The sequence below is a fragment of the Pleurodeles waltl genome, chromosome 3_1 (assembly GCF_031143425.1).
Source record: "Pleurodeles waltl isolate 20211129_DDA chromosome 3_1, aPleWal1.hap1.20221129, whole genome shotgun sequence".
NCBI lineage: Eukaryota > Metazoa > Chordata > Amphibia > Caudata > Salamandridae > Pleurodeles > Pleurodeles waltl.
The window spans coordinates 1,882,643,540-1,882,667,966 of NC_090440.1; the positions used below are offsets into that span (position 1 = coordinate 1,882,643,540).

The window sequence follows — 24,427 nt, forward strand, 5'->3', positions numbered from 1 at the left end:
CATCCTACACATGCTGCAAAAAATCTTCAAATGGTTTCCTCAGTGCACCAGACGTACTGTCATGCTGCGGAAACTGGCTAAAGAATACATTTTATTATTTTTCCAGGCCTGACTTCATCCTCTGCTGATACTCAATGCTGTACAGGCCTATAAAAACATATGCAAAAGGTTGGATGAGCTTTACTAAAATAACCCTGACATACAGCTTGTAATGCAAGGCTTGCTTCAAAAAGACACCGCACGCAACATGCCTTACTTCATTCGCCCAGCAACAGACAGACATCTGGATGTCCACATAGGTCTGAGGAAAGGTTATGAAGAAACTGGTTTGGTGACGCCTTGGAAAGTCCGAACCGTCTGGGAAATATGAAGGTCACGCTTATGGTCATCTTGTATCACGCTGCCATCATGAAATGTTGTTCTACTGTGATTGGACAGATGCCTAATATATGTGTAACACCATGCATCTCCTGATCAACATCACACCATGTACCTGGTGAAGAAATTATCTTTCTGTTGTTCTGATTGGATGATGTATTTTCACATTGTGGTGGTCTTCATGCATAAAAGATTGTATTGAGGTTCCGCAATTCGGACTGGTTGGACTTGGCCTCTCAAGCCATCAGTCCCTGTGCACATAAATAAATGACTTTCTTTATACTCTCAGGGCTGGCTGGTCTCTGTTTTTGTTCCTGCTCTGAAGGCTTCAACAATGCAAGCACTCATCACCAGTAGACTAGACAATGGCAACACTCTCTACGCCCGAATGTCCAAATAACTCCTACATAGGCCCCAGACTATCCAGAACACTGCTACAAGACTCATACACGACTCCTTGTGCCACACCCATATCACATCGCACTTCAGGAAGCTTCACTGGCTCCCCATTCAGAAGAGCAGCCAATTTAAGCCTCACACACACACATACAAAGCCCTATATAACACAGGACCAAAATACCTGAATAGCTGCATACACTTTCAGCAACCCACCAGACACCTAGACTCTGCCTCACTGTCGCTCGCACATATTCTCTGCATCTGCAAAATCAAAACTGGAGGTTGCTCATTCTCCTACATCGCACCCAAGACATGAAACAACCTCTCTCTACACATCAGAGCCTCCTCCTCACTTCTTGAGTTCTGCAAGGAGATGAAGACTTAGCTCTTCGTACAAGCACCTGGGAGAACACAAATTACACACCTGCCTAAGCACCTGGATACCTTCTCGGGTGATTAGTGCACTATACAAATTACCGTATTTATCGGCGTATAACACACACTTTTTCTCCCTGAAAATAGGGGGCAAATGATGTGTGCGTGTTATACGCCGATAAAATGTAATGGGTTTTTTTTCTGAAATTTCCTCTTAAAATGACGTGCGTGTTATACGCCGGTGCGTGTTATACGCCGATAAATACGGTAATATAACATAACAACTTAATACAGTGCCCAACAGTACCTTCACTGATCACTCCTAAGGAAACAATCTCTCCAGGAGGAGACCCTTGGTACCAGTAGCGCAAGATGGTAGCAGTTGTGTAGGCAGCTGTCATGCCTCTCCGGTGCTGTTTCCGAGAAGTCCACTGAAGGAGAAATTCATTCTGCAGCCACTTACTGCCAACAAGAAAAGGGGAATTGTCAAAATAAATAGGAATGCATGCATTGCTTTATGCTCATTTCAGCACATATTTGAATGACAACCTCGTCAAATAGATGAAAAGAAAACAAACACGTACAAATGTAACATGTGATCTTTATGGTAGTTGGGTTTTGCAATACATGTTAATAGTTTGGTTGTTTCTTATACTCATTTGATATTTACCTAAATATTTGAAAGTGGAGAGGTAAGATATGAATGACAATTATCAGTATTTGCCAGAAGAGTGCAAATGTTTTATTAAAACACTGTTTCAGGACAGGTTATATGTTTAATGAACAAGCATTTGCAATGCAATGGGTCTCACGTTTGCTCAGGTTGATGCTATGAGTGTTGTAAACTCCTAACCGGACTTTTCTTGCCACATAAACTGAAAATAAAAAGTAATACGTTTTCACATAAGCGAGTAGCTTCAAAGTGCCACGCCATCAGCATGAAGCAGCACACAAAAGGAAAAAGAAGTTCACTTGCAGTCAAACATATTGGCAAAAGTGCAATTAGCCCTGTAACAGGGGCGATGTCCAAGGCGGTAAGTAAAACGCCCCAAGGAGGGACAAACGTAAAGCATTTAAATCAAATCAAATCAAATCATTAACATTTATAAAGCGCGCTACTCACCCGTGCGGGTCTCAAGGCGCTAGGGGGGAAAGGGGGGGTTATCGCTGCTCGAACAGCCAAGTCTTTAGGAGTCTCCGGAAAGCGGAGTGGTCCTGGGTGGTCCTGAGGCTGGTGGGGAGGGAGTTCCAGGTCTTGGCCGCCAGGAAGGAGAAAGATCTCCCACCCGCCGTGGAGCGGCGGGTGCGAGGGACGGCAGCAAGTGCGAGGCCAGCGGAGCGGAGGGGGCGGGTGGGGACGTAGAAGCTGAGGCGTCTGTTGAGGTATTCCGGTCCCTTGTTGTGGAGGGCTTTGTGTGCGTGGGTGAGAAGACGGAAGGTGATCCTTTTGCTGACTGGGAGCCAATGCAGGTGTCTCAGGTGTGCGGAGATGTGGCTGTTGCGGGGTACGTCGAGGATGAGGCGGGCCGAGGCGTTTTGGATGCGTTGCAGGCGGTTTTGGAGTTTGGCGGTGGTCCCGGCGTAGAGGGTGTTGCCGTAGTCCAGGCGACTCGTGACAAGGGCGTGGGTCACGGTTTTTCTGGTGTCGGCGGGGATCCAGCGGAAGATCTTGCGGAGCATGCGGAGAGTGAGGAAGCAGGCGGAGGACACGGCGTTGACTTGCTTGGTCATGGTGAGAAGAGGGTCCAAGATGAAGCCGAGGTTGCGGGCGTGGTCTGCGGGGGTCGGTGCGGTGCCGAGGGCCGTGGGCCACCAGGAGTCGTCCCAGGCGGACGGGGTGTTGCCGAGGATGAGGACTTCCGTTTTTTCAGAGTTCAGCTTTAGGCGGCTGAGCCTCATCCAATCTGCGACGTCCTTCATACCCTCTTGTAGGTTGGTCTTGGCGCTGGCGGGGTCCTTGGTGAGGGAGAGTACAAGTTGGGTGTCGTCGGCGTAGGAGGTGATGATGATGTCGTGCTTGCGTACGATGTCGGCGAGGGGGCTCATGTAGACATTGAAGAGTGTCGGGCTGAGCGATGAGCCTTGAGGTACGCCGCAGATGATCTTGGTGGGTTCTGAGCGAAACGGAGGGAGGTAAACTCTTTGGGAGCGGTTAGCGAGGAAGGAGGCGATCCAGTCCAGGGCCTGGCCTTGGATCCCGGTGGAGCGTAGGCGGGTGATTAGGGTGCGGTGACAGACGGTGTCAAAGGCAGCCGAGAGGTCGAGGAGAATGAGGGCGACTGTTTCACCGTTGTCCATCAGGGTTCTGATGTCGTCTGTGACTGAGATGAGGGCGGTTTCCGTGCTGTGGTTGGTTCGGAATCCGGTTTGTGAAGGGTCGAGCAGGTTGTTGTCTTCCAGGAAGGTGGTCAGCTGTTTGTTGACGGTCTTTTCTATTACCTTGGCTGGGAAAGGTAGAAGAGAGATGGGGCGGAAGTTTTTCAGGTCGCTTGGGTCAGCCGTAGGTTTCTTTAGTAGGGCGTTGACTTCAGCGTGCTTCCAGCATTCGGGGAAGGTAGCAGAAGAAAAAGAAGAGTTGATGACGGTCTGGAGGTGCGGGGCGATGATGTCGTCGGCTTTGTTAAAGATGAAGTGCGGGCAGGGGTCCGAAGGGGCGCCGGAGTGGATAGAGTTCATGATGGATTTGGTTTCTTCCGTGTTGATGTGGGTCCAGTTGTTGAGGGTGATGTCCGGGGAAGCGGGTTCAGTGGTGTATGGTTGGGTCTGGTGTCCGAAGCTGTCGTGGAGGTCGCTGATCTTGCGATGGAAGAAAGTGGCGAGGGATTCGCACAAATCCTGTGAGGGCGTGACGGCGTTGGCGCTGGCGCTGGGGTTGGAGAACTCTTTGACGATGCTGAAGAGTTCTCTGCTGTTGTGGCTGTTTTTGTCTAGTCTGTCGGTGAAAAAGTTCCTTTTGGCAGTGCGGATCAGGTGGTGGTGTTCGCGTGTAGCGTTCTTGAGGGCGGTCATGTTGTCAGCGGTGTGGTCCTTGCGCCAGGCCTTCTCAAGGGCACGACAAGTTTTCTTTGATTCTTTGAGGGTGTCAGAGAACCAGAGAGGTTTTTTGGTGTTGGTCTGTCGATGCGTGCGTTTGAGGGGAGCAAGGTTGTCAGCGCAGTTGGAGATCCAGTTTGTGAGGTTGAGAGCTGCGTCGTTGGGGTCGGTGGTGAGGGTGGGTTGGTTGGCGGCGAGAGCGGAGAAGAGTTGCTCTTCAGGGATCTTGTTCCACTGTCGACGAGGGATGGGTTGAGTGCGGAGGTGGGAGGTCTCGCGTCGGAATGTGAAGTGGACGCAGCTGTGGTCGGTCCAGTGTAGGGCAGAGGTGTGGCTGAAGAAGACGTGTTTGCTGGCGGAGAAGATAGGGTCGAGCGTGTGTCCGGCGATGTGGGTGGCGGTGTTCACCAGTTGTTTGAGGCCGAGGTTGGCGAGGTTGTCGAGCAGGGTGGTGGTGTTGGGGTCGTTGTTTTGTTCCAGATGGAAGTTGAGGTCGCCTAGGAGGATGTAGTCCGGTGAGGCGAGGGCGTGCGGGGAGATGAAGTCGGCGATGGCGTCGCTGAAAGAGGCGCGAGGTCCGGGAGGACGGTAGACGAGGGATCCTCTGAGGGTGGTCCTTGGGTCGGTGCGAATCTGAAAATGCAGGTGTTCAGCGGCGAGGGGGGGGGTCTTCGGTGGAGGTGGTGACGCTGATGGAGTCTTTGAAGATGATGGCGACACCTCCTCCTACTTGGTTGGTGCGGTCTTTTCTGGAGATCTTGTAGCCTTCGGGGATGGCGGGTAGCGATGTCTGGAGCAGAGGAGGCGTTCATCCATGTCTCCGTGATGAAGGCGACGTCCGGGGCTGTGGAGTCCAGGAGGTCCCAAAGTTCAACGGCGTGCTTGTGGACGGAACGAGCGTTGACCAGGATGCACTTGAGGTGGTTGATGGCGCGTGGGCTTGTGGTCGTGGTAGTTGCGTGGTGGAAGATGCGTTTGCAGGAGTTGCAGGCGAAGGGTCCATGGGTGCGTTTGGGGTGAGCTAGGAAGCAGGTTTTGGAGCGCCCTGGGTTGAGGGCGTGGAGGGTGGTGGGGTCGTAGCGGATCAGCGGGGCTTGGGGGAGCTGGGGACCAGGGGTCGTGGCGCTGGGCGCGGGCCAGGCGCGGACGGGCGCAGACGGGCTTGCCTCTGGCGCGCCTCTGGCGCGCCAGCGGCGTGCGCGCTGCGCGCGCCCGCTGCGCAGTCGCGCAGCGGCCGCCATAAGAGGTAGGAGGGGGGGGGGAGGGGTCAGCTGGGGGCGAATGGGAGCTGGGGGGCGGGGGCGTGCAGGAGGTCGCGGCGGGAAAGCGCGAGGGAGGGGGGGGACAGGTAGAGTGAGAGGAGCTGGGGGAGGGGGTTTAGGGTGGAGGAGGGTGAGTGTTAGGAGGTTTGGAGATTAGGGAGAGAGATAGGAGTAGGGTTGTGAAGATAGGGGAGGGGGGGTTGTAGAGGTGGGTGAGGGAGAGAGGTAGAGTGAGAGGATAGGGAGATAGGTAGTAGAGGGGGTGGCGGGAGGGGGGGAGAGATAGAGAAATAGATAGAGAAAATAGATAGAGAAGTCGATAGATAGGGAAATAGATAGATAGACAGATAGGTAGGTAGGAGGAGGTGGAGAGTGGGGGAGTTAGATAGTGAGATAGGGAGCTAGAGAGATAGGAAGATAGGAGGAGTGAGGGAGGTAGATAGCGAACGGGTTAGCTAGGGGTGAGAGAGGGGGAGGCGAGTGAGGGAGGGGGATGAGGAAGGAGCAGGAGGGCAGGCTCGGGGGAAGAAGACGGAGGAGGTAGAAGAGCCGAAGACAGGAGAACAGAAGACAGAAGAACAGAAGACAGAAGAACAGAAGACAGAAGAGCAGAAGACTGAAGAACAGAAGACAGAAGCACAGAAGATCGGAAGAGCAGAAGAACAGAGAAGAACAGAGAAGAACAGAGAAGAACAGAGAAGAACACAGAAGAACACAGAAGAACACAGAAGAACCGAGAAGAAGAACACAGAAGCACAGAGAAGAACAGAGAAGAAGAACACAGAAGACCGGAAGAACACAGAAGAACGGAAGGGAAGAACAGAAGAACAGAAGGGAAGAACAGAAGAACACAGAAGAAGATTGCAGAGGGGGAGCGAGGAGGAAGAGACAGAGAGGAGGAAAAGAAGCAGGAGCAGGAGAGAAGGTGAGTGGCGCGGGGCAGGGCGAGGGGCTGGGAGGAGGGGGGTACTTACAGTTAGGTGGGTCTCAGGAACACAGGAACTCGGGAACTTGGAGGAGCTGCAGCGGCAGGGGGAGCGACCTACCCTTGGGTCAAGGGTCGCTACCACTGTCGCGCAGCGGCCGCCATAAGAGGTAGGAGGGGGGGGAGGGGTCAGCTGGGGGCGAATGGGAGCTGGGGGGCGGGGGCGTGCAGGAGGTCGCGGCGGGAAAGCGCGAGGGAGGGGGGGGGACAGGTAGAGTGAGAGGAGCTGGGGGAGGGGGTTTAGGGTGGAGGAGGGTGAGTGTTAGGAGGTTTGGAGATTAGGGAGAGAGATAGGAGTAGGGTTGTGAAGATAGGGGAGGGGGGGTTGTAGAGGTGGGTGAGGGAGAGAGGTAGAGTGAGAGGATAGGGAGATAGGTAGTAGAGGGGGTGGCGGGAGGGGGGGAGAGATAGAGAAATAGATAGAGAAAATAGATAGAGAAGTCGATAGATAGGGAAATAGATAGATAGACAGATAGGTAGGTAGGAGGAGGTGGAGAGTGGGGGAGTTAGATAGTGAGATAGGGAGCTAGAGAGATAGGAAGATAGGAGGAGTGAGGGAGGTAGATAGCGAACGGGTTAGCTAGGGGTGAGAGAGGGGGAGGCGAGTGAGGGAGGGGGATGAGGAAGGAGCAGGAGGGCAGGCTCGGGGGAAGAAGACGGAGGAGGTAGAAGAGCCGAAGACAGGAGAACAGAAGACAGAAGAACAGAAGACAGAAGAACAGAAGAACAGAAGACAGAAGCACAGAAGATCGGAAGAGCAGAAGAACAGAGAAGAACAGAGAAGAACAGAGAAGAACACAGAAGAACACAGAAGAACACAGAAGAACCGAGAAGAAGAACACAGAAGCACAGAGAAGAACAACACAGAAGACCGGAAGAACACAGAAGAACAGAAGGGAAGAACAGAAGAACAGAAGGGAAGAACAGAAGAACACAGAAGAAGATTGCAGAGGGGGAGCGAGGAGGAAGAGACAGAGAGGAGGAAAAGAAGCAGGAGCAGGAGAGAAGGTGAGTGGCGCGGGGCAGGGCGAGGGGCTGGGAGGAGGGGGGTACTTACAGTTAGGTGGGTCTCAGGAACACAGGAACTCGGGAACTTGGAGGAGCTGCAGCGGCAGGGGGAGCGACCTACCCTTGGGTTTAAATAAAGGATTTTTGAAGGGCAAGCCAAAGAACGAGTGATGGTGATGAGCATGCGGTGGACTTGGTTAAAAGCCCAGATATATACCAAAACGTCGAAAAAGAAGCGCTTGCGCGCTGCTATGCTTAACCTAAAAACCTATATTGGGGATGCCTTAAATGCCTAAAGTCACCCCTGGCCCCAGTGATAGCATTGGAAATGACAGGAGACCCGACATTACATGAAAGTGCTTAACATGACCCGAGGGACAATTACATCACAGTGCCATCAGAATGCATACTGGTTTGTGGCTAGTTGTGTTAGTACCACTAAATATATTTTTTTTGCAACACTAACAGACATGGGAGCTGCACGCTAGCATCAGACAGACTGTGTGCACCAGAAAGTAGCCAGGATGCACTGACCCGTCTGCGCCCATAGTTATTTGAAACCTGGACCATTAAGCTGCTCTATACCAAAAACAATATGGGGGTCATTCTGACCCCGGCGGTCTCAGACCGCCGGGGCCAGGGTCGGCGGGAGCACCGCCGACAGACCGGCGGTGCCCCGCAGGGCATTCTGACCGCGGCGCTTTGGCCGCGGTCAGTGCAGGAAAACCGGCGGTCTCCCGCCGGTTTTCCGCTGCCCGTCAGAATCCTCCAAGGCGGCACAGCATGCTGCGCCGCCTTGGGGATTCTGACACCCCCTACCGCCATCCTGTTCCTGGCGGTTCGCCCGCCAGGAACAGGATGGCGGTAGGGGTGTCGCGGGGCCCCTGGGGGCCCCTGCAGTGCCCATGCCAATGGCATGGGCACTGCAGGGGCCCCCGTAAGAGGGCCCCGCTTGTATTTCACTGTCTGCATAGCAGACAGTGAAATACGCGACGGGTGCAGTAGCACCCGTCGCACCTTCCCACTCCGCCGGCTCGATTACGAGCCGGCTTCATGGTGGGAAGGTCGTTTTCCCCTGGGCTGGCGGGCGGCCTTTTGGAGGCCGCCCGCCAGCCCAGGGGAAAACTCAAAATACCCGCTGCGGTCTTCCGACAGCGGTACGGTATTTTGGCGGCTCCCGCCGGGCGCGCGGTGACCGCGCCCGGCGGGAGTCAGAATGACCCCCTATGTCTCTTGGCACTAGGTAAGGGAAACATTATTTCTATTTTGAGAGCCAGACAGCAAAAAAGGCATTTAGAATAGTGCCAAGAAATAGCATTCATGTATGTAGGCACCAGGTTGATCCCTGGCATTCTTTGCGTTACTTTCAAATACCAGCAACATTAGGTACTTTCATACATTACATTAGTTTATTTGTCTTAGGGGATGACTGTAAATGCCAACAAAACTCCCTGTTCGAATTTCATCAGTCAGTATTATCAGACTGCAGAGGAAGAGTGGTAGTCCAGTTACGTTTACAAGGCTTGACTATAGGCGTGGTTTGTTGTACAGTAACGAAGTGTGCATGCGGTTGCCACGAGTGCACTACTGACGGCCTTCCTTCTTTTAAAATATTGGCAACATTTTTATTTTAAAATATTCCCTTCATAAACTGCATTTGTTTGTAATTCGTATTGACAAGACATTTCTTTTCAGGCCAGGGAAGCCCAGTATTGTGAGTTAAATCTAGACATCCCATGATGCACACAGTTTCTTCCAAGGAAACACAAGGGGGGGTCAGGCGTGGAGTGTGATAGAAGAGAGGCGCATGGTTTGCCTGCCTGGAGACTCTATAATTTGCATTACATCTTTGAAAATTCTATTTAAACACTTGCTTATACTGCGCGAGAATACTTTATTTTCCATAGTAGGAAGGATGCAAGCAGCAACGACAGTTCTTTCGAGGTTCCTGTCCACACTGAGAAAAGTGTGAATTAAGGACCATTTTGTCTGCAGGCCTCTCTCCTCTCCATCTCTCGTCCCTGTCACTGCCAATCATTTCCTGCTCAATCACATTGTTTCCTCATTACATGTAGCAGCATGAGAGCAGATGGCACCTTGAGCACAACCAGAAACCAAGCATTGGCAAAACAAATAGGGCTTGGCAATCCGAGAGCTGTTGGCGTGGTCAATGTGAATGTCTTTTAGCCTTGTTGAATATCATCAAGTCTGCTGTTCAGCGTGGCTGAAAGCAAAGTAAACAAACATTTGCAATGCAATGGGTCTCGTGTTTGCTCGCGTTAGAGCTATTAGGGGGTCATTACAACATTGGTGGTAAAAGCCGCTTACCGCCGTGCAGAAGACCGGCAATACACCGCCGTGGAAATCCGCCACAGCTATTATGACCCACATCTCGGAATCCACCGAAATTCAGACACCCACACAAGTCCGCCACACCAAACGTCAGTGATAAACTGGCGAAAAAAAATCCTCCACCGTCACGCCAACAGAAACACGCCCATGCTATCACGACCCACGAATCCACGCGGCAGTCTTTCAACCGCGGTATTCCATTGGCGGTTCACCCCGCCGCGCTCAAAATACACACACATCTCCAAAAAACCGCCACATTGGACAATTCAAAATACACACACCTGATACACATACAAACACCACTCCCACACACCCAACACAATATAAAATACACACCCACATCACCCACAAACCCCTACCACCAAAAATTAGAGACGAAGGCGACAGAGAGAGCACAGCAATAGACAACCCCACCACACAGAGGCACACAACACCATCACCCACACAACATCCACGCACAAAACACCACACACCACTAGACATCACCACACTCATCACCACATACACCACCCCACACATCACCTACACCACCCCATGGCACGCCAAAGACACCCCAGGTTTTCGGAGGAGGAGCTCAGGGTCATGGTGGAAGAAATCGTACGGGTAGAGCCACAGCTATTTGGCTCACAGGTGCAGCACACCTCTATAGCTAGGAAGATGGAGCTATGGCGAAGAATAGTCCACAGGGTCAACGCAGTGGGACAGCACCCAAGAAATCGGGAGGACATCAGGAAGAGGTGGAACGACCTACGGGGGAAGGTGCGTTCCGTGGTCTCCAGGCACAACATCGCGGTACAGCGAACTGGCGGCGGACCCCCACCTCCTCCCCCACAACTAACAACATGGGAGGAGCAAGTCTTGACCATTATGCATCCAGAGGGCCTCGGAGGAGTCGGTGGAGGAATGGACACTGGTAAGTCTAATCTTAACTATCATATCCCCCACCCTACCTGCATGCTATCACACACCCCCACCCTCACCCCCTCCCCTATCACTCAAACTCCTCACTAATGTACCAATAACACAAACCACCCATCCCAACACCAAGCCCTGCATGCAAAACCAAAGCATGGACACCCATCACTAAAGCATGCCCACTGCACATACCCATAACACCCCCTAACCATCATCACACAAGCCCACACACAGGAATGCTAGCACTGGGGTACACGCTCACCCACCCATTGCACACCATGAGACACACACATGCAATAATCATGCTTTTATACCCCTGCAGGACCACTACCTAACGTCACCAGACAGGAGGGTCCAGACATCTCTACCCCACCCACAGAAGAGGCCCACAGTGATGACAGCAGCTCTGGCCAACTGGATCCAGATGATCAGCCCGGACCATCGTGGGCCTCGGGACAGTCGGTTCCCCTCGCACAGGCACAGCCCAACACTGACCTTCCACCCTCTGGTAACACCAGCACAGCACCCACCCAGCGGGCCCATACCTCCGTACCCAGGACACGTCAATCAGCTGTGTGTCCACCACTACAGGGAACCCAGGATAACCCACCACCCCAACAACAACAGGGACCTGGGGGCAGTGGTAATGGGCACAAGGTCCAGGGGACGGAGGCACAGGAACACAGGGGAACTGGGAGGGCTGCTGTGCGACAGGGGGCGGACAGGCCTAGGGAACCCACTCTCCACGAGGCCCTCTCCTCCATCATGGGAGCATACCACCACTCCCAGGAGACGATGGCGACGGTCCTGGCCAAGTTTCAGGAGACCCAGCGCATGCAGGACGAACTGTATTTGGGGTTCAGGGAGGAGCTCAGAACCATCAGCTCCGCCCTGGGCACCATCGTAGGGGTGCTGAAGGACATACAAAAGACCATGAGGAACACCGTGGCACTCCAAGGGGCCCCTGACACTAGCCTGGACGATGAACTGCCCACCACCTCCGCCGGCGCTAGTGGACAGGACGCCCCGCCACAGGACCACCACACCAGCACCCCACCCCCTGCAGACGGAGAACCACCCCGCAAGCGGTCCCTGAGATCCAGGAACAGGACAGAGCAAGATGGCAAGACCCCCGCCAGGAAATGAGACCACCCTGATTGTCATCCCACTGTCCCACTTTGTTACCCTGTCCAGATTGGAACTGTTCCAGCTCCACTTCCTATGCTTATATGGGCAGTGCACCAGTGAGACTAATAGACTGGACTCTGCCATGGACATTCCTCAACCATCACCCATCACCATTTTGCCACCCACTCCAATAATTAGCACTTCAATAAACACCCTTGAACCACAAAACAATCTGGAGTCAGTCTGTGATTATGAAAATGTGTATTAACTATGACAATGGCCAAATCCGTTCGAAAATGTAATGTCAACATACCTATGTCACACATCACAAGTCCATGAAGGATGCAAGCAGATGACACACGTTGGTAACCACACCTGTGAAACCGTAATGGAAATGTACCACTCAGTTAGCTAATACTGCTTGAAATTGACAGACAGGATAGAGGTAGAAGTGTGAAAGTAAATGTAATAGTAAAGAAATTTATCTCACCTGTGTGTCACTGGAAATATTGCTGTATGACAGAGTCCCTGTTATCAATGTCTTCTTCCTCTGCTTCCTCCTCATCACTGTCCACAGGCTCCACAGCTGGCACAACACCGTCATCTGGACCATCCTCCTGCAGAAAAGGCACCTGGCGTCGCAAAGCAAGATTGTGAAGCATAGACCAGGCGATGATGATCTGGCACACCTTCCTTGGTGAGTAGAATAGGGAACCACCTGTCATATGGAGGCACCTGAACCTGGCCTTCAGGAGGCCGAAGGTCCGTTCGATCACCCTCCTAGTCCGCCCATGGGCCTCATTGTAGCGTTCCTTTGCCCTGGTCCTGGGATTCCTCACTGGGGTCAATAGCCATGACAGGTTGGGGTAACCAGAGTCCCCTAATAGCCACACCCGGTGCCTCTGGAGTTGACCCATCAAATAAGGGATGCTGCTATTCCGCAGGATGTAGGCGTCATGCACTGAGCCAGGGAACATAGCATTTACCTGCGAGATGTACTGGTCTGCCAAACATACCATCTATACATTCATCGAATGATAACTCTTCTGGTTCCTGTACACCTGTTCACTCCTGTGGGGGGGGACCAAAGCCACATGGGTCCCATCAATGGCACCTATGATGTTGGGGATGTGTCCCAGGGCATAGAAGTCACCTTTCACTGTAGCCAAATCCTCCACCTGAGGGAAAACGATGTAGCTCCTCACTTGTTTCAGCAGGGCAGACAACACTCTGGACAATACGTTAGAAAACATAGGCTGGGACATCCCTGATGCCATGGCCACTGTTGTCTGAAATGACCCACTTGCTAGGAAATGGAGCACTGATAGCACCTGCACTTGAGGGGGGATTCCTGTGGGATGACGGATTGGTGACATAAGGTCTGGCTCCAACTGGGTACACAGTTCCTGGATTGTGGCACGGTCAAACCTGTAGGTGATGATTAAATGTCGCTCCTCCATTGTCAACAGGTCCACCAGCGGTTGGTACACCGGAGGATTCCGCCATCTCCTCACATGTCCCAGCTGACGGTGCCTAGGAAGGACAACAGCGACCACAGAGTCAACCAATTCTGAGGTATGTACCCACAGCTACACAGACCACGACACAAAATACAAAAATCTTCCTGTATGTGTGTTGAGTCCAGGCCTAGGTATGTGTGACGCAGTTGTAAAAGAAGCCCTGTGGGTCCCTGAAGTGGCGGATGCCTGACCTCTAAAGTGGGACAATGGGATGTGAGGTAACTGCGCTGGCGTTGTACACCGTCGCGGTAGGCGGTCAAAGACCGCGGCGCAATGCTGCATTGGTTAACATTGGACCCTATGGGTCCCAGGAGCCAATGACGAAGTGCGCCGGCGGTGATGATACGCACCGCCGCGGACGTCACCGCCGCGGACGTGACCGCCATTTTCTATCTGTTCAATCACTCGATACCTTATCTTCGACAGGAGAGGACCTACACTGCAAATGCTGCTGTGACCTCGGTCTGTAAGAGACAATGGCTCGTGCGTCTGGGGAAAGGGCCCCTGCCTTCACTGCACAGGAGTTGGAGAAGCTCGTGGACGGGGTCCTCCCCCGGTACACACTACTCTACGGTCCTCCAGACCAACAGGTGAGTACATAGGGTGCAAGTTGTATGGGCTATGGGTTGGAGAGGTCTGGATGTAAGTAGGAAGGGGGCAGATTAATGCGAGCATGAAGGACTGTGAATGCATGTGCCACATGGCAAGGGTAGGGATGTGAGCCACTCACTTCGACGGTGCAGTTGTTAATGACTTCTCTTCTTCCCCTGTACATTTCATGTAGGTCAGCGCCCACCAGAAGGATATATGGCGTGCCATCGCCAAGGAAGTCCGGACCCGGGGGGTCCACCAGAGACGGAGCACCCACTGCCGTAAAAGATGGGAGGACATTCGCCGCTGGAGCAAGAAGACGGCGGAGGCTCAGCTGGGGATGGCCTCCCAACGTGGGAGGGGTGCCCGTCGCACCATGACCCCCCTGATGTTCCGGATCCTGGCGGTGGCCTACCCTGAGTTGGATGGGCGCATGAGGGCATCACAGCAGACACAAGGGGGTGAGTACACTCACAATTTCATTACTTTGCGCGCAGTGGAGGTGTCTGGTTGGGGGAGGAGGGCTGTGGGTTTCCCCAGGGCGAGTTCCATAGGCTAGGCCCCTCAGTAATGCAGGCAATGTGCCACTCCACCCCACCTCTGTAGAGTGCCAAAAACAGGTATACATGTCCCTGTGTCATCTATGTGGGCAGATGACACTCATAGGCAAGTAGGCCATATCCCAGGAACTGCATCTGTAGAGGCAAAGAGCACGGCGTAGTGCATGGGGGTGCTGATGTCTGTATTGTTCGCCAACGGTAGCGGTAAGCCATGCACTCAACCTGTCTTTCTTCTGTTTCCCCACCCCTTTTTGTGGTCTCCCTGTTCTTTTGTGCATCAGCATCATCAGGCGGAGGTACAGGGGCACCGGAGCACGAGGGGGCTGCGTCCCACATGGCCATGGAGGGCCACACCACGGTCTCCGAATACACCAGTGGGACGGAGGGCGAGGGGAGCTTCACGGCGGTCAGCGGATCAGCAACCAGCGACACGGACTCGTCCTCCGATGGGAGCTCCCTTGTGGTGGCGGCACCATCTGTGCCCCCCACTTCTACAGGTACAGCCGCCACTCCCCCTACCAGCACCGCCCTCCCAGCAGCCCCTCAGCCTTCGGCCTGTGCCCGCTCATCCAGGAGGGTGGGCATCACCTTCGCCCCTGCCCCTGTCACCCCTGCTGCCCTCAGTGAGGAGGCCATTGACCTCCTCAGGTCACTCACTGTTGGGCAGTCTACCATTGTGAATGCCATCCAGGGTGTAGAAAGGGAGTTGCAACACACCAAAGCATTCTTGGAGGGCATTCATTCTGGTCAGGCTGCCCATCATCGAACCCTGCAATCTCTGGCCTCAGCACTGATGCCAGCCATTGTCCCTGTCTCTAGCCTCCCGCTTCAACTTCCTCCACCCAGACCCAATCCCCTGTACCCCAGCCTATCTCAGGCACACCATCAAACCAGCCTGCACACACCTCACCACACAAGGGCAGCTCAGGCAAACATAGGCACCACACATCCCACAGGCACTCACACAAGCATCACCCACATACAGACACAGCAACATCCACTGCCTCCACTGTGTCCCCCTCCTCGTTGTTTCCCTCCTCCCTCCCAGTGTCATCTACACTCTCACCTGCATGCACTCCCACAACAGCCACTAGGACTCACACCAGAACACCCAGCACCACACCCCGCTCACCTGCACTCACCACCCCCACTACCATTTACACGTCCCCTGTGTCCTCTCCCAGTGTGTCTGTGACGCCCCCTCCCAAAGTACACAAACGCGGGCACACACACACCCAACATCCATCCACCTCACGACAGCCTCCAGAACATGCACCTGCACCCAAATCACCCAAAGTTACACCTCCTACAACCACCTCCTCTTCCTCCACTCCCAGACCCCCTCCACCTACCCGTCCCAGTGTTCGTCAGAAAATTCTCCTGAGCAACCTTGACCTCTGTCCCATCACCCCCCCCTCCAATTCATAGGTCCCGTAGTAGCACCTCAGCCAAAAAGATTCCGGTACCAGTGGTGCCTGTTCGAGGTATGTGGAGTGCACCGGGCACCAGGGCAGCCAGTGTGACATGGAGCCAAAGCACTGCCAGTCCACTCCCTGTGAAGCACCAGAAGTTGGACAGTGCCCGACGGGAGAGGCGGAAGACACTTGCCAGCAAAGCCGCCCACAAGGGTCCCGGGGGGAGTGTCGAGTCAGCTGTGACTCCTCCCAAGGTGGTGAAGGGGCAGAAGAAGTCTCCAAAGTCTGGGAAGAGCAGCACGGCGGAGAAGGCCGCCATCCTCCCCGCTGCCCAAGTCGCCACCGCCAGCCCCATCGTCACTGGTCAGGAGACCACCGCCGGAGTCAGTGCCCAGGAGGGCAGCACTATTGTCACTTGTCAGGAGACCACCGCCGGAGACAGTGCCCAGGAGGGCAGCACTATTGTCACTGGTCAGGAGACCACCTCCAGAGTCAGTGCCCAGGAGGGCCCTGGCAGCCACAGCCCCGCTGGGCAATGAGGGACCGCCATGGCACACACCGCAGCACAGGTCAGAGACAGCAAAGTCAAGCACCGCTGAACAGGGCAAAGACCGCCATGGCAAGCACCGCTGAACAGGTCAGAGACAGCAAAGTCAAGCACCGCTGAACAGGGCAAAGACCGCCATGGCAAGCACCGCTGAACAGGGCAAAGACCGCCATGGCAAGCACCACTGAACAGGTCAGAGACAGCAAAGTCAAGCACCGCTGAACAAAGCAAAGACCGCCATGGCAAGCACTGCTGAACAGGGCAAGCACCGCCAACTCAAGCACCGCTAGCCCATGAGCGGCAGGGGCAGTGACGCAACAGGGACCGTCACGGGGTGAGTGATGCACTCTGGGCACCAGTCACCCTCCAGAACCAGTGGAGACATGCATCCACTCCATCTATCCTTGGCAGGATGAAGCACTCTGGGCACCAGCAAGCACTCTGGGCACCAGTCCCCCTCCAGAACCAGTGGAGACTGTTATCCACTTGAGAGACTTTGGCTTTGCACTCCCCAGGATGGTACAGTGGGCAACCCACCCACTGTAGAGACTTGTGAGACTGTGGCTTTGCACTCCCCAGGATACAGCAGTGGGCAAACCACCCACTGCCACGACTTGTGAGACTGTGGCTTTGCACTCCCCAGGATACAGCAGTGGGCAAACCACCCACTGTAGAGACCTGTGAGACTGTGGCTTTGCACTCCCCAGGATACAGCAGTGGGCAAACCACCCACTGTAGAGACTTGTGAGACTGTGGCTTTGCACTCCCCAGGATACAGCAGTGGGCATGGAGCCCCGTCGTGGATCTGGCGTGGTGCAGTCATCTGGCTGAGGTGCCCCCCCTTCCCTTCCCCCTGAGGTGCCTGTTGTATTTCTATCTGATGCCCCTGCAGTGTTCTCTCCGTTCCAGGACAAGTATCGTGTGTGGGCCTCGCCCATGCATTTTGGGCTCAGTGGTCACGGACATTGAAATGTGCATAGCTGTACTACTAATCGTGATGTATATATTTGGAATGTGTATATATTGATGTATATATGAGCTAACTGTTTTTTGATGCATTACAATGGTTGAACTCATATCCTTTTGTCTTAGCATTCTTCCGGGGGGGTTGGGGGTTGTTACTGTGATGTTCGAAAATGCATTGGTGTGTGTGTTGTAGTGGGTGAGGGTCGGGTTGGGGGTGGGGGTGTTGCATGTGTGTGTCCGTGACTTTTGCCTCGCCCCTCTCCTATGTCGTAGGTGCAGTACTCACCGTTGTCTTCGGCTATGCTGTTGCTGATGTTCGTAGAGGAGCAGGAAGACAAGCGCAGGGAGTATTTGGAGTTCCGGCTCCATGGTGCCCTCCTTCCTCGTGGAGTTTGTTCAGGTGAGCGTTTTCCCATTGAAATGTCTGTTTCCGCCGTGTTTTTATCCACGGTGAATCCGCCCCGGAAAAGGTGGCGGATTGGCCTGTTGTAATACTGTGGGCGGTACTTTGTCTTCCGCCTGTCTGTTGGCGGTGACCGCCGCGCTGCTTGTCTGTTCCGCCGTGGCGGTCGGAGTGTTAAAGTGGCTGTCTATGTTGGCGGTTTCCGCCACGGTCATAATTCCCTTTTTTTCCGCCGGCCTGTTTGCGGTATTACCGCCGCTTTAACACTGTCCGCCAGGGTTGTAACGACCCCCTTAGTGTTGTAAACTCCTAACCAGACTATTCTTGCCACATAAACTGATAATGAAAAGTAAAACAGTTTCACATATGAGAGCCGATGGTCCCCATGAGTGTGAAGGAGACACAGAAAAGGAAACAGAAGTTTGGTCGCAGTGAAACGTATTGGCAAAAGTGGAATTATCCATGTAACCAGCAAAAGTAGAATTTTCCATGTAACAGGGTTGATGTCATGCAAAGCACTCCACTACTACCCAGCGAGATTGCGCTACGTAGGAAATAAAAAGAAATAGTGCAGAAGCCATTTGAAAAACACAGTCTCGTCTGGTGCTGCAGAGGAGGGCAAAACACCGGAAAAAGCATGAGGTATGCATGCTTTTTACTAATGAAATCAAGCAAATTTTACCAGGCAAGCCCACAAACCAACCAAACTTATGGGTGTGGTTAAAAGCCCACAGAGAGATTACAACAGGGGCCAGAGCACTTGCGGGCGCTCAACTATAAAAAGCATGAAGCCTATAGATGTGTAGAATGGCTGTAGGTGTTAGCATGTGAATTAACTGGGTGCGAAGTAATGTTTTAATTGCAAAATCATTACAACAAATAAAAAGATCAAGACTACCTTAAAATGCATTCCAGAGTATTCAGCAAGAAACCACCTTTTTTGTTTTTTATACAGTGCAAACACGACCCAAAGGTATCGGAGCACTGTACATGAGCACCAGTTGCATACATTCATTTTTTGGAACAGAGAAGGTGATTAGCCCAGAATCACAGGATGTTGAACAGCCGCCGAAACTCGAACCCGGTTCTCGAACTTCAAAGTCAGCCGCTCAAAGTAGTTATGCCACAATTCTCTCAGTAAAGAGGAAAGCTTTCAACAAATTAGAAGGCAACCTTTTCCACTGCACACATTGGGTTTAAAAAAACAAATGCGGACAGTGGCAAGCAGCAAACATTGCAAGTATAAAATGAGTCAGGATTTGCCCAGAATCACAGGATGCTGAGCCTGCCACTGAGACTGGAACACAGTTCCGCAGCTTCAAAGTTGGTCAATCAAGCAATTACAACACATCGTCCCCCTGTGTTTACAAAAGAAAGCATAGAGGAACAGTAACGAGAAAAGCTTTTAACTAACTGGGAGGCAAGCTTTTCCACTGAACACACATAAAAAAAAATCACATCAACAAAACATGTAGTTAGTTTTGTAATCCTTGGTGGAAGTTTAAATAGTTGATACGATCGTACCTTGGTCATAAATCAGACTTAAACAGCGGGCATTGAAATCTGACGTGTGTTGCAAAGGCGCAGTGCCGTCATGGTTCCTTCACATGTGCAGGTGTTATCAAGGACGGCGAGCAAGTCAAGGGAGCAGGAAAGCATGCTATACAGTTGGAATGGTAAAGCAAACCACCGGATATCACGAAAGCAAGATTCCAGTGGCTGCTTGATCACATATAAACAAGCAAGTCAAGGGAACAATAATGTGAGCCGTAAGGTTGGAATGGTAAAGCAGGAGAAGAAGCAACATTCCAGTGGCATGCTCGATTGTAAATAAAATAAACAAGTCAAGGGAGCAGCAAAGCGCAACGTACAGTTGGAACGGTATTTGGGGGGTGAGGGTGAGAGCACTGTGTAGAGTGCTGAAAAATAAAGAAAAAAGTAGTTCCTAAAATAGTCCTAAAACAGGATAGTGGATATTTACAAGTATTTGGTCAATGCTCTGGGGGAAGGGCTAAACACAAGAAGAGGAATGACCATGCATGCCATGTACAAATGGTGACAAAGAATATGAGACAGATGACAGAGCGAGCAAATGGGAAACCTGTGGGTGGGCTTAAGCCCACAGATTAAACACAACACATCTCTTCCAGACAGCACATGCGCTGTCTAACCGAGCCCTAAAAAATAGAAGAAGAATTCTGCTGCTGGCAGTGCACTGGAGCAGGGGTGGCGGGGCTGGGGTTGGAAGAGGGGGTTAAGGTGTGACTGAGACTCACCCATAGCTTTGGCAGTGGAGACATTATGGGCCTCATTACGACCTTGGCGGTTGGCGTTAAGCTGGAGGTAACACCACCAACCGGCTGGCGGTGTTCCGCCAGCAATTATGACCGTGGCGCAATAGCCACGGCCATACCGCTGGCCCCTTCACTATACCGCCTGGCGGTCATAATCCCCAGGGCAGCGATGCTCCCCGAACGCCAGCCTGGCCACAGCGGTAAACACCGCCATGGAAAAGCTTGCGGTAAGGGGGACTTGGGGTGCCCCTGGGGACCCCTGCACTGCCCATGCACTTGGCATGGCCAGTGCAGGGGACCCTAGGCATAGCCCCATCACGCATTTCACTGCTCGAATTTCGGGCAGTGAAATGCACGACGGGTGCTATTGCACCCGCTGCACATCAGCATTGCAGCCGCCTCTATTACGAGCCGGCAGCAATGTTAATGTGACTTTTCCGCTGCGCCAGCGGACGGTAACACTGTTACCGTCCGCTGGCCCAGTGGAAAAGTCGAAATAGGGAGCCAGAAATACCGCCTGCACTGGCGGTATTCTGGCGCCCGCAGCCTCGGCGGTCTTCTGTGAAGGTTTTTCTGAGGTTGCTGAGGTTGTAATGAGGGCCTATGTCACAGACTGGAAGGAGGAGGGCCAGTGAGGAGTGGCAATCAGGAATAAGGGGTTGATGACACTGAAATTGTTATGGGTTTATTTCATAGTGTATTAGAATTGCAAGATACCACAGTAGATGTAAACAGCAAGTATTCCTTTCATGAAGTACCATGAAATGTCCAACCTCAATCAAACTGTGGTCCACTTTAGAGAATGCTAAGTCCCTCCACACGTCTCTGTGTCATGAGCTACACCATTCAATCAAAGTGATTGAGAAACACCAATTATGTGAAGACGGCCATTCTGTTAGCCTTGTGTGAGGACAACAAAGAAAGACAGTCTCTAAAGGGAGTTACATATTGAGCGGAAAACATTACAGCCATAGAAGTGGTAAGAATAGAAAATGCACTGAGATGAGGTGCTTTACACTGTACACTCCATCAGAGTAAACATTTAATGCCTTTAAAATCAGCATGACATTATATTCAAATAGGAGAAAAGTTCATCTTTGCAAAGACCCATCTCTGACTAAGTGAGTTATTCAGCCAATGAGCTCACCAAAACTGTAAACAAAAATTGGCCTCTGCTCCCCTGACGGATGGCTACTCGCCAAATTTAAAGATGCAGATCAGACAGGTGGGCATGTCTGTGCCTTTAGTGGATCCTCAGATGTAGCTGAAGATGCTAAACTTTGCTAATCACAAGTGCACCATTTTTGTTGTACAGCTTGTTGCGTCTGCTCAACAAAGTATTTTGTTTTGAAAAACGAACTCCTAAAGCAGGACTTGGTTCCCTGAAAATAAAGTAAAATCGGCTTCAAAGAGCAAGGAATTTTGTGTGTTTGGGAGCTATTGTGCATTTCCCTTCCCTGGTAAGGCTACTTTTTTGGAAAACCAAGTTGTGGTTACACCAACCAAATTAGGGATGGAATGCACATATGTGACCTAGTGGGACATTGACTGATGGGTCACCACCATGTGTTTATGCTGATGGAGCTAGCTAAGGCTTCGCTGCTGTAAACTCTGTCTAAATAGACTGGGACACCCACAAGTTTGGTGGGGTGGCAGCATGGCCTATTTATAGCAATGACCTTAAATGACCCCCTTAGGCCCGTGAAGAAATTAGACAAAAGCTAAAATGACTTACTGCGCTCAGTATATTCTGACACCACTGGATTTGATATTTAACATATGCAATAGGTAGCACCAATTGCAGATACTGCCTGAAAATAGGATGTAACACGCAGATGCTGGCGCCTCCGGTACCAAAATTGGGATATTGGGATGTCTCGTGATTTATTGGCAGGTTTGACCTGTCGAACTTTACCTTTGCAGGGCATGCGAGGCTTACTCCTCAAAACGTAATGAAAGTTGTCATAACAAGAGTTAACACACAAGTCTAAATTAATTTGGCTAACTGTAACTGGGGCCTAAGTGCCTTCACTTCTTAGATCTGACATTGGTTTATGAGGGGTTGGCAACCCACAGAGAAGAAAATTCTAAATATCAGGGATCTGAAATGCACCGTTCATGCAGAGGCCTAGGATATTCTAATTATTTTGCTGGAAGTTGTAAAAAGCTTTGATATGGAAAAATGTCCATTTACTAGAGGAAACATACCAATGTGTGTCATAATTCTTCAGCTATAACCAAGCCAGGTATACTTATTCATCTACATTAGTGGTAGTGAATGATAAAGTCTGAGCAGGATTTCAGCTAGCCAGTGATAGCAGTATGTAGCTGACTTCTTTGATCAGGTTGTGGATCCCTTGATAGCTAAGGTTAGATCTAGCAAATGCACACAGGGAATTACAGTGTTAACAATAACCACAGAGTAGATTTAGTTGGATATGCTCTGTTTAAATGATGGAAACCCTACAAAGGGTAGCAGAGTAATTTGACAGGGAATGTGGAATATATGACCTTTAAGCTGCTTTGGACAAGTTATTATTCCGCTCAGAGTAGCCAATAAAACTAAAATAAAAGTGAACATGTTTTCTGCACTTCGGAGAACCTTATGTATTCTGAAGGACAACATAAAGGTGCATAACATGATTGTTAGAAATTGGGTCTTTGGTTGGCAGTCAGGTTACCCCCTGTCCAAGCAAGGACCCTTACTCTAGTCAGGGTAAGTCTCATACAATCCAAATTATCCTGTGCTCACCCTCTGGTAGCTTGGCACTGAGCAGTCAGGCTTAACTTAGAAGGCAATGTGTAAAGTATTTGTGCAATAAATCATGCAATAACATAGTATAGCACCACAAACATACACCACACAGTGTTTGGAAGCATATATAATATTTATCTGATAAGATGCAGGTCAAAACGATTAAAATGAAATAAGTATATATTGACATATCACTGTAAAAGTGATATAAAGTGTCTTTAGTCTTTTAAAAGCAATAAATGTCTCTTTCAAGTACAAAGTACCTGGCTCGTGTTCAAAATCTGCCTAAAGAACCGCAGAGGAGGGAATGCATGGAAAACAGGGAGGTATGCATCGATTTCTCAGGCAGCACGTGGCGATGCGGCATTTAGTTTACATGCAGTGTTGGCTGTGCGTCGATTTCCGGCGCTCGGTCGTGGATCCTCTTCGGGTTGCGGGGCTTTCGGACGTCCCGGGGACAATGTGTGGATTTCCAGCACTGACAGGACGAAGTCACTGGGGCTGCGTCGATCCAGTGGGCGCTGCGTGGAAATTTCTAACACATGGCAGGTGCTGCGTCGATTCCTCTCTGGAAGTCGGGCTGCGTTGTTCCGGCTTGGCTGTGCGTCGATCCAGTGGGCTGTGCGTCAAATTTCCAGTCACTACACTGGTGCTGCGCAGAGCTTCTCGTTGCGAAGTCGGGCTGCGTCATTCCAGTTCGGCGTGCGGTGAATTTTGCACTGCGGTGCAGGCTGTGCGTCGTTTCTAGCAGGCTGTGTGTCGATTTTTTACCACACAAGGAGTCCTTATAGAGATGAAGTCTTTTTGGTCCTGAGACTTCAGGGAACAGGAGGCAAGCTCTATCCAAGCCCTGGAGAGCACTTCTAACTACAGCCAGAGAGCAGCAAGGCAGCAGGGCAACAGCAAGGCAGCGGTCCTTCACAGAAAGCAGTCAGGTGAGTCCTTTGGGCAGCCAGGCAGTTCTTATGGGCAGGTTGCAGATTCTGGTTCAGGTTCTCTTCTCCAGGAAGTGTCTTGTCAGGTAGAGTGTCTACCTCAGAAGTGTCTAAGTTGGTAGGGTCAGAGACCCTGCTTAAATACCCAAATGTGCCTTTGAAGTGGGGGAGACTTCAATGAGTGGCTTAGAAGTGCACAAGGTCCCCTTTCAGTTCCATCCTGTCTGCCAGGGTCCCAGTAGGGGGTGTGTGGCAGTCCTTTGTGTGAGGGCAGGCTACTGTCTTTGGCCATGTAAGTGTCAAGCCCTCCACCTTCCCAGCCCAGGAAGACCCATTCGAAATGCAAATGTATGCCCTAAACAGGACACCCCTCTGATGCCACTCCTGGCAGCAACTGGTGTGTGCAACATTTTTCTCAATGGTGGAAATGACAGACTTCACCAGGGGAAAACTCCACTCCCCAGACATAATGAGGTGAAGCAGCTGAAAGAAAAGTCTAATCATCTAAAAAGAAATGTTGTATGTATCTTATTACCACCCAGCTTTAAAATTACAGCAGAGATGGCACACACTTCAGACAGATCAATTAGAGGAATAGGAACAGAA

General features: G+C 51.7%; 1 protein-coding gene across 1 annotated transcript in view; it reads right to left on the minus strand.

Annotated features, from left to right (window-relative positions):
- Window positions 1-24,427, minus strand: part of MDH1B (malate dehydrogenase 1B) — a 196,671-nt gene that overhangs the window by 106,900 nt on the left and 65,344 nt on the right. Inside the window, exon 7 of the mRNA XM_069225978.1 lies at window positions 1,460-1,614. Coding sequence (XP_069082079.1) covers window positions 1,460-1,614 — 155 coding nt within the window. The remainder of the gene's footprint in view (window positions 1-1,459; window positions 1,615-24,427) is intronic.